Source organism: Balaenoptera physalus (assembly GCF_965194825.1).
Source record: "Balaenoptera physalus genome assembly, contig: SUPER_7_unloc_2, whole genome shotgun sequence".
Lineage (NCBI taxonomy): Eukaryota > Metazoa > Chordata > Mammalia > Artiodactyla > Balaenopteridae > Balaenoptera > Balaenoptera physalus.
The window spans coordinates 3,624-13,469 of NW_028126533.1; the positions used below are offsets into that span (position 1 = coordinate 3,624).

Below are 9,846 nucleotides of genomic sequence, written 5' to 3' on the forward strand. Positions count from 1 at the left end.
ATTCAAGTTGACAGTGGATGTCCAGTTCCGTGTAGGATTCAGGGTCAAGGTGAGGGTGAGGTTGATGTTCAGGATTAGAGTCAGTGTCAGGTTCAGGGTCAAGATCAATGTGAGGTAGTGTCAGGGTCAGGGTGAGCATGATGTTCATTGTGAAGGTCAAGGTCAATTAAAAGTCAAGGTGGGTCCCTTTTCTATTGCTGCTGGAAGGAATTAAGTCCTCCTCCTCCAACTCTCCCTCCCCCCAACCCCCATTACATTGGCCCAATCTGCATAATCCAGGACACTCTTTCCATCTCAAAGTCTGTACGCTTTAATCACATTTGCAAAGTCCCTTTTGTGTGTAAGGCAATGTATTCATAGGTTAGGACATGGGCATCTTTGGTGGGGGGGGGTATTATTCTGCTTACCACAGAGGGTCAGAGTTTGGTTTATAGTCAAAATCAAGTTCAAGGTTAAGTTTCAAAGTGAGGATGGGTCAAGATGAAGGTGACGATCAGGCTGAGGACGAGTCATCATAATAATGAAAGTCAGTGTCAGTGTGAAGTTCAATTCAGGGTCAGGGTCTAGATTAGGTTCAAGGTCATGATGGGATTAGGGTGTCAATGGTGACAGCCAAGTGTGAGTCCATGTTCTGTGTGAGGTTCAGCATTAGGATGAGGACCCAGGTCAGGATGAAGTTGAGGTCTAGGTCAAGATGAGGGTCAGGATCAGGATCATGGTCAGGCTTGGTGTGCAGACTAGTTCCAGCTTGAGTGTACAGTGTAGTTCAGCATCAAGGTGCAAGTTCAAGGGCAGGGTGTGTCAGTATGATGGTCCTTGTCAAGGTGAGGATTCAGTCTAGGGGCAGAGTGAAGTTGAGGGTCAGAATCAGATTGAAGGTGGTGAGTATCTCATTTATCACAGTATTCACAATCAGTGTGAGAGAAGCTGTCATTGTCAAAGATAAGTCAAGCTCAGGACAAGTGTCAGGGACATGTTAACGGTCAGGATCAGGATCATAATGAGCATCAAGGTAAGAGGAATGTCAATTAGAGACCCAGGGTTAAGGTTAAGATGAGAGCCAAGTTCATGGACAAGGTTTAGTTCTAGGTCAAACGGGGTCAGAGTTTGGGTGAGGGTCAGAGTCAATGCCAAGATCAAAGCCAGGCATGGGTGGGGAAGGGGCTGGCAAAGAATTGAGTGAGGGTGAGAGTCAGTGTATATGTCAGGGTCAGGGTGATAGGGTCAGGTTAAGTGTAAGGTTTAAGGTAAAGGTGAGGGTCAATGTCAGGGTGGAGTAAGCGTTAGAGTCTTTGTGAGTGGAACTGGCTGAGAGTCAGTGGTCAGGGTTTGGGTACAGACTTGCGTTCATACGAAGGTGAGAGACACCAGAAATTGAGCTAGACTGAAGCTTAGAGTCTACAGATGTGGCTGGACAAACAGGCAGAGGCCAGATCCTTAAAACATCTTTAAAGACATATGGGACACTCAGACTCTTCCCTGAAAGCAACAACTAGAGTTTACTGTGCTTTGCCCTCTAAGAGCTTGGAGAGCAGTGACTGTGGCACTGTTAGTCACCTCTGTGACTGCAGTGCTTACAGAATTTTAGCCACATGAGCACAAAATGAATATTTTAAGAATACAAGATTGCTAAGAATAAGTTTCTCTGACTTCTCTGTTTTTATCTATCTGTGAACCAATACCACATTGCTTATTTATTACAGCCCTATGATAGTCTTGGTATCTGATAGGGTAAGTCCTTTCATCATTTTTTGCCTTTTCTTCTGCTTCTGCCTCCTCTTAACCCTTTCATTTCCGCATATATTTTAGAATTGGCTTACCAAATTATTTAATAAGAAAAACAAGAGCCAGTTCAGATTGTATTGGGATTTACTGAATTAACAAATGAGTTCCAGGAATGTCTGTCTTCTTATTTGCCCAGTATCTCTGAGTAAAGAGGAGGCCCATGTGGTCCAGGCTCACCCGTATCCTGAGGGTGATGTTGGTAAACCAGCTTAAGGTGTGGAGGGTCACTTATTGGGTCCCCAACTTGAGCCATTCCTGGGTCCTGATTTCTGCCAACTCACCTCCAAAAGGGAGCTCTGTCACATGAAGCACCTAGCAATCTCCCAAGACTAAAGTAGCCATGAATGGGGCCACTTTCCCAGTGACCACAGAGAAGCAAGGGCCAGGGGATGATGCTACCTCAGCCACTTCCCTCAACTGGAAAGGAAGAGGGGCATACATCACGTAGAACTACCGGGCGTTTTTATAATAAATCTCAAAAGTGAACTAGTGTTTAATGTCTCTGAGAACAAAATCAAACCAAACTTTCCTTGCCACTTGGATTTCCGACATGAGGACATCCTACACTCAGCGCTCCCCCAAATGGCTCTACCAGGACTGTCCCTGACCAGGAAGGCAGCAACTAGAGAACCAGCCCCATGGCAGGCATGGCAGCGGAACTCACTGCCTCCTTCTGATGGATCTGTTACCAGCAACAGATGGGAGGCCGACAGCACAGGCCGAGGGTCCCCTCTGCTGAGGCTGGATGGCCTGGCCAGGAGCAGGACCACTGTGGTCGAATCAGGACGGAGCAGAAGAACAAGAGGCCTGGCTTGTCCTGGGGAGGGAAGGGGGCGACACGCCTGTGGGGCCTGGCCCAACGTCTCAGCCCTCCAGGATGAAGGGCCGAATCAGCTCCGGGTTCAACAGTGACTCCTCGAGAGGCCGGTCCACGTGGAGGTCATGGACGTGGGGGGGGTCCTGGGAGGGGCCTTGAGGGCAGGTCCCCCTGGGCGCTGAGGAATTGGCAGCTCCGAGGGGTGGGCAGGCAGGGGAGCTGTGAAGAAGTACTGGTGCAGGAAGGCCTGAGGGTAGCAAGCAAGGGGCAGCAAAAGGAAACTGGTCACTTCCCCGTCCCAGCTTCAGCCACTTCCCTCCGAGGAGGAGATGTGAACATTGCCCTGGAGAGGATTTTGCCTTCATCTGCTCATCGTTCAGGTGACTCCAACACCTCGGAGTGCTCACTGTTTGCGCACTGCTCCAGAGACAGGAGATGCAGCGGTAAACAGAACAAAGAGCTCTGCCTTCAAGTTTTCCACATAGTGAGGGGTGGGGGTAATAAACACGATAAAGAAGTAAGACAAACAGTGCATCAAATGATTAGTGATGTGGGAAAGAGAAAGTATGAGGGGGGGATGAGGAATACTGGAGGGGCTGCAGGCCTGAAGAATGGTGAAGGGAGGCCCCTGGGAGGTGGCGCTCAAGCAGAGACCTGAAAGGTGAATGAGTGAGGCCTAGGGACAGAAATGCACAGACCCCCAGGACATGGAGAAGCCCTGGGGCCCGAGGGGAGCGAGCAAGGGGAATGGGAGTTGGCAGAGTCACAGAGGTGATGGCCCCAAATGTGTGATGGCTGTGGGCCACTAGGACCTGGCTTCTCCTCTGAGGGAGCCCCAGGAGGGCCCTGCAGGCGAGGATGCGACAGCCTACCTGGACAAGGTCCCTCTCTTTGCCACGTGGAGGAAAGACTAAATGGGCAGGAGAAGCAGATTCTGGGAGGCAATGGGGGCGGGGGGGCGCTTAGAATGGGGGCAGCAGCAGGGGGCTGAGAGGTGGTCAGTTGGCCTCAGTACACTCTGAAGGTGCTGCTGACATGGGAACTCGCCAGGGGCATGTGTAAACACACACTGCTAGTGCCGAGGGCAGGGAGGGGAGGCTGCCATGAGGCCAGATGGACAGATACACCCGACAGAGGCCCTCACACCATCAGCCATCAGCCCATGGTCCTCCCCTCCTCCCCTGCCTTCTAGCCACGACCCACCCCTCCTGGGTCCTCCTCTCCAGGCCTCTGCTCATCATTTCTCTTGGGAAAACAGCTCCCCATGCTTAAACCTGCCCTTCTCCAGGAAGCCTTGCATGACCCCAAAGTCAGTCCCAACATCCCTCCCCTCAGCTCCCACAGACTGACGGCCCTGCCTCACCACAGGGTGGAGACCCCACAGGCACAAGCCACGTCTGTTCACTCTGGATCAGGGTCCAGGACAATGCTCAGCACGTGCCAGATGCTAGTAAATTCTTGTTGAAGGAATGAAGGGACGAAGAAGTGAGTCACCAATAACCCAAGACTCGCTCTTCTGCGACGTGTGCATGCCCTTCTAATGGGCCACCCCTGGCCACCTGCCCTCTAGGGTCCGCTCTAGGGTCCACTCAGGAGAGGAACACCTGCCCTGCACCCTCCTAACCCTGGCTCCAGGGGTTCTGGTCCCAGCCCATCACAGGTTCTGAGAATCTCAACCTGCCTGGTCAAAAGGACACGGACGAGGAGGGTCAGGGCAACGGGTGTCACCCTACCTGGGAGGCTGCAATGCGCTGGCGTGGAGGGTAGAGGAGGAAATGCCCCAGCAGGTCCAAGGCCTGGGGAGAGGCATCGGGCAGCACCTCCTCCAGGGGCATGGGAGCCTGCTCCTTGAAGGAGATCTTGTTGTAGTCAGGCAGGTCCTTGATCTCCTGGAGGAGAAGGGGGTCCATCAGGGCCGGCACCCACCCCGCCAGCCCCCTTAAGGTGTCAGTTCTCGCTCCCTGTCACCTACCTGCTCCCATTCACTCATCACTCCCCCATCCATGCACCCCTGCTCACATGTCACTCATGACATCACGTGCTCACTCAGTCCTTCAGTGCTTCCTCCACATCTCAGGCGCCTGCTCCATGCCCAGCTCGGTTTGGATGCGTGTGTGCTGGGGACGGGTGGGAAGGGATAGGGCTTGGGCCCTGGCCCTCGCACCTCCAGCAGGGCAGGGGAGGAGGAGACCCCACGCTGGGCCAGGACCGAGGTCCGGCAAGTCAAGGAGGCATGGGGCCACGAGAGAGAAGGTGCAGGGCAGGGGAGTCACTAGCTATTGGGGTAATAGAAGCCACCCGCCCCCACCCCTTCCCACTGTAGGCCCCTGCAAACCGGCCAGACTTGAGGACTGGGGGCGCCCAAGATTCGAAGCACACAGCAAAGCTGTTCAATGTCATTCTCCCCTGGGAAAAGGGGGGACCCGTTCAACAGCTCCCCCAGGATGCAGCCAACAGCCCTGCAGATACAGAACCCAAACAACTCAGAGATCTCACACCATGGAAACAGATCCCCCCACACCAGCACCCACACCTCACACTGTGGTCAAGATACCCACAAAGTAGCCTTCAGGCTTCATAGCTAAGGATACAGATCCCCAAACAGTCAAAGACTTCAAGCCTAGAACACAGAGCATATCCCCCTCTCTAAACAGCTCTCAGGCCTCAACTCTGGAACACACATCAACCCCTCAACAGTTCTGAGACTTCTCAGAGCCTCACATTCTGGGACACACTGCCACCTCCTCCCATTCTGGGGCAGACTCCAAAATGGCCCCCAAATCTCAAACTCTTAGGCATATACAAACCATCCTACCCCAAATAAAGGTTCAGGGCCTTCATATCCAGGGACCCAGGCCTCTAGATAACTCAGGAACATTGCATCCTGGGATATCACCCCCTGCATAGCAGCTTAGACGCCCCATGCCTCGGACCACCTCCCCGACCTCAGCCCAGAAGCTTCCTACTGGGACAACCACTCTGATCCCACTTGACCCCTCCCAGCTCAAAACTGTCATGGGGAGGAACACTGATCCCAAACTCCTCAGAGATACTCTAACCAGGGGAGACACCCCCATGGCAACCTAGAGCTCACAGCAGGAAAACCCCCAAATGGCTTAGAGACCTCAATGCCCAGGAGGAAAAGGTGACCCAATGACCCACACTCCCCCTTGCCCAGTCCATAGGCGTCTCACCACAGGTCGACACCCTGATCATACTGGCGGGCACCATACAGGAGCTCAGGGGCTCGGTACCACCTGTGAGAGGAGGGCAGGTGGTCACAGCCAGGTCACCGGTCTGTCAGGAAGCTGCCTCGGAAGGTCATCCTGGCCCCCACACCAGCCCCAAGAGCACTGTTTGGACAGAAGGTCCAGAAGCATCTCTTCCCAGCAGGAGGGTTGGGGCCTGTCTATTGCCAGGTCCTGCTTGGGAACTGGTCCTCCCTACCTGGTGGCCACCTGGTGCGTGTAGAGACGGCTGCCATCTGGGGAAAAGACCCGGGCCAGGCCAAAGCCCGCTATCTTGAGCTGGCCCGAGGCACTGATAAGCAGGTTGGCTGGTTTCAGGTCCTGAGAGCACCCGAAGAGGCATCAGTCCCTCCAGAGCCCCCACAGGACCTCGGGACAGGAGGGCCTGGCAGGCTGGGCACCCAGGTCAGCGCAAGACCCGACCTCCTCCAGGGCCCCAGCCCTGGCCTCCTACCCATAGGCCCTGCCCCCTCTGTCCCTTTTCTAACCATGCCCTTCATCAAGGGCTGGCCTACCCACAGCCCAGCCATCCCCCCGGTCCCACCCCAGCCCATGCTGGAACTGACCCGATGTACAATGTTGTTGGCATGGCAGAAAGGGACCCCCTTGAGCAGCATCTGCAGGTAGCTCTTGACCTGCGCCTGGGTCAGCGGCCTCTGGGCGTGGCGCACCACCTCAGCCAGATCTGACAGCATGAACTCGAAGGCCAGCACGAAGCCTGTGCCATGCGCGAACACGGCCTTCAGCTGTACCACCTGCAAGCGGGGCATCCCGTCAGCCTCCAGACTCACATGGCTCAGACTCTCTCTGGGACCCTCAGCCCTTGCACCAACAGAGGACCAGGCAGGCAGAGATGGTGGCATGAGATCTGAGCTCAGAATCAGGGAGCTTAGTGATCTCTTGCTTCCCTCTCCCAGGAGAAGGCAAGTCCCTACTCTAATGCTCCAGTAAACACTCAGGGAAAAGGAGGTCTAAGAAAGGCGACTTAGGGCAGTGTCTGGTCCCCCACCCAGCCCACGAACTGGAAAATCACCTGGAAACACACACACACACAGGTGATCACAACTCCCAGCACTGGGAGAGCAGGAGACATGTCACATATACTTCCTGAGGGCCCACGAGGTCACAAGGGCAGGCTGCACAGTAGTGAACAGGAGCAAGGGCTGGTGGGTCCCGAAGGACTTGAAGGAGCTCAGGGGACAAATGACTGACAAATGACCAAACAACAAACGTATAAGGTATTTTGATGAAGATTCTGATGAAGAAAGAAGAGAAGGCATCTGGGAAGGAGCTCTGGGCCAGGGGACAGCAAACACAAGGCCCGGAGGCAAGAACAGGAAGGAGGCTGCTCTGTTCTGCACTCCTGGAGCCTAGACAGTGCTTATCACGGGCGAGACACTTAAGAAGTTGTGAATGAAAAAAGAGGCTGGAGCGGGGTGGAAGCAGATGGTGACAGTTCTTTCAGAGTGAAGAGAAGCCTCTGGAGCTTTTCAAGCCAGGGAGTGGATGATTTCATGTACATTTTTTGACTGTGGAGTGGAGGCAGTGGCGGGGGGGCGGGGGGGCAGGGGAGCCTGCTGTAGTTGTTCTGATGAGAGGTGAGGATGGCCTGGGCCAGGGTAAGATCTGGAGTGTTTTGAACGTAGACTCTTCAGGCCTGCTGATGCACAGGACATGGGACCGTATCACCAGCTTCCTATGGGCCCTCCACCTCTCCCACACACAAGCTGTCAGCAAAGCCCTTTTACTTTCCTCAAAAAACAAGAATGGCCATATTGCTGTTTTTCTGATGTTGAGGGTAGTAGACACTCATTTTACAGATTGGGACAAACAAATACATTCAGATAATATAATACTCAAAATTATAATGAAAAAAACAGCAAAAGAAAAATCCTATCACCTACAGTCAACCTTAGGAGTCTATTCCACCAGACTTTACAAGAGACATGGCACACACAGGCATGTATTCGTATATATATACAAAATATTTTCATACAAAACCAAGATGACACACACAGTTTTATAACATGCTTGTGTCACCCAATATATCAAGGACATCTCCAGAGAATAAGAAACAAGTCAGAGTATCACCCACCCTTAGGTGGGTGGACCTACCCTTGTCACTCCCTGGGAAGTTAAGCACATCCTCTACTCAGGACATGGACAAGAGAGAATACCACAAAGAGAATGAAACTGGGTGTGTGAGGTGTCTCTCCTCGTGTGCCCACAGCCCCTCCCAGGCCTGTCACAGCACAAACCACGCCAGATGGGCGCTGTAGCCTTTGGCCATCTCCCCTACCACACTTCAGTTCTCAAGAGCAGGGTAGGGGCTGGTTTCTGTGTTGCCAGTAGCCAGTAGAGGGTAGAGTCTATGGGAGGCCCCAGTGTTAAACCGTCCTGATTCTGCGATCAGACCTGGGCCAAAGCCTCCACAGACAAGCGGAACAAGCTGAGCACCGGTAAGCTGGTGGCTGCGCCTCCTCCCCTGGCCTGAGATAGGGAGGGCCTGAGCGTGCCTTGCGGAGCAGAGGACGAAACTCAGAAGGACAATATACATAAAGCAGTCAACCTGGCATGCAGAACATAACAGGAGCTCAATAGGTGGCAATTATCATTATCATCAGAAATCACCAAGTGTTTTGAGAAAAAAGGAATAAGTTAGTGAATGAGCGAACGAGTATGCGAAGAAATAAGCGAGTGAACGACAGGGAATGAATGAGTGAAGTAACTGAGTGAATGAGGGTGAACAACAAGTGGAGAAGAAAGGGAGTGAGTGAGGGGTGAGGAAGCAAATGAGTGAACAGAGTGACTGCAGGACCTCAGAGTGGGAGTGAGTGGAGGAGGGCGGGAACCAGCACCTCAGAACACCAGCCCCACTCACATACTGACTGTCCTCGATCTCCTGCAAGGCCTTGATCTCCCGCAGGGCCTGGTTGGGGATGCCATCCTCCAGCCGCCGCAGGGCCACCTTCTTGAGGGCAACGATCTCTCCAGTCTGTTTGGGACAGGACGCAGACACTGCAGGCCCATCCCCGGCTGGAAAAGGGGATGCGACGCCGAGGCCTGAGGCCCTCGTGGGGGTGGGACGCGCCCCCCACCCCGGGCTGGAGGGAAATCAGGGCCAGCAGGCGCAGCGCTGAGCAAGCAGCTCAGAGACATCCACGCCACGCTCCTAGGGGGCACTCGCCCGAAGAAAGCACCGCTGGTTGCTGGACGCCCTCCACTCAAGAGAGCAAAGGAGGCGGGAGCACGCCACGAAAAGCTGCGGGGAGGCAGGAGCCCAAGCGTGGGTCAGGACAACGGGTAGATCTCAATGGAACCGAAGGAGGAAGGGCTGGGTGCTCACCTCCACGTGCTTGGCCTTGAAGACGATGCCGTGCGCGCCCTCCCCAATGCGGCCCAGAATGCAGTACTGCTCCATAGCCCTCTGCCAGACACCCGGACCCTCTGCAATCACAGCCCCTCCCCGGCACCCGTACCTTTCCGCATTAGCCCGCCCTGCCTCCCGTGCCCAGATGCGGCTGCCTAGCAACGGCGCAGGAAAGAGCGCAGAGGCCGGGAGGCCGAAGGCAGCTACAGGCGGCGTCCAGGCCTGTCTGCGCCTTCCACTAGGCCCTCGCCATCACGCCTCAGTGCGCTTCATTCGGCGGGAATCACCCGTGCACAGACCGTGCCAGCAGGAGCGAGAGCCACCGCCGACCCCTCGCGGCACTGCCGGGCGTCACGTGACGAGTGACGCCTGGTTACGCAGAGGGGCGGGGGCATGCAGCCAAGGAGCAAGGCGGAACAGCCTTGGGAGCGGGCTACATAGGCGGGAGGGTGGAGCCGCTCTCCGGGGTGGAGGCGGGGCACTCAGCGAGGCGGGCGGGGCACTCAGCGAGGCGGGCGGGGCACTCAGCGGGGCGAGCGGGGGCACGGGGCGGGGCCGCACAGCCGGGGGCGGGACAGCGGCGCCGAGGGCATGGCCGAAAGGTGACGGGGCGGGGCCGGCTACTC

The 9,846-nt window shown here is 55.1% G+C and overlaps 1 protein-coding gene across 6 annotated transcripts; it reads right to left on the reverse strand.

Annotated features, from left to right (window-relative positions):
* Positions 1 to 754: 754 nt before the first annotated feature.
* On the reverse strand, positions 755 to 9,587 carry LOC309665273 (cyclin-dependent kinase 20-like). Of its 6 annotated transcripts, none has more exons than XM_082478910.1 (8): positions 9,197 to 9,291; positions 8,732 to 8,845; positions 6,417 to 6,605; positions 6,050 to 6,171; positions 5,797 to 5,859; positions 4,938 to 5,061; positions 4,336 to 4,491; positions 755 to 837 (listed from the first exon to the last, which is right to left on the reverse strand). In XM_082478910.1, exons 1-8 carry the CDS (start codon positions 9,269 to 9,271, stop codon positions 820 to 822), a joined length of 861 nt encoding a protein of 286 aa, XP_082335036.1. In that variant the 5' UTR covers positions 9,272 to 9,291; the 3' UTR covers positions 755 to 819. The 6 variants fall into 6 exon arrangements, with proteins under 6 accessions (XP_082335036.1, XP_082335033.1, XP_082335032.1 ...); XM_082478907.1 differs by lacking the exon at positions 755 to 837 and adding an exon at positions 1,852 to 2,602; XM_082478906.1 differs by lacking the exon at positions 755 to 837 and adding an exon at positions 2,580 to 2,849 and having other exon boundaries at positions 9,197 to 9,587.
* Positions 9,588 to 9,846: the final 259 nt, after the last annotated feature.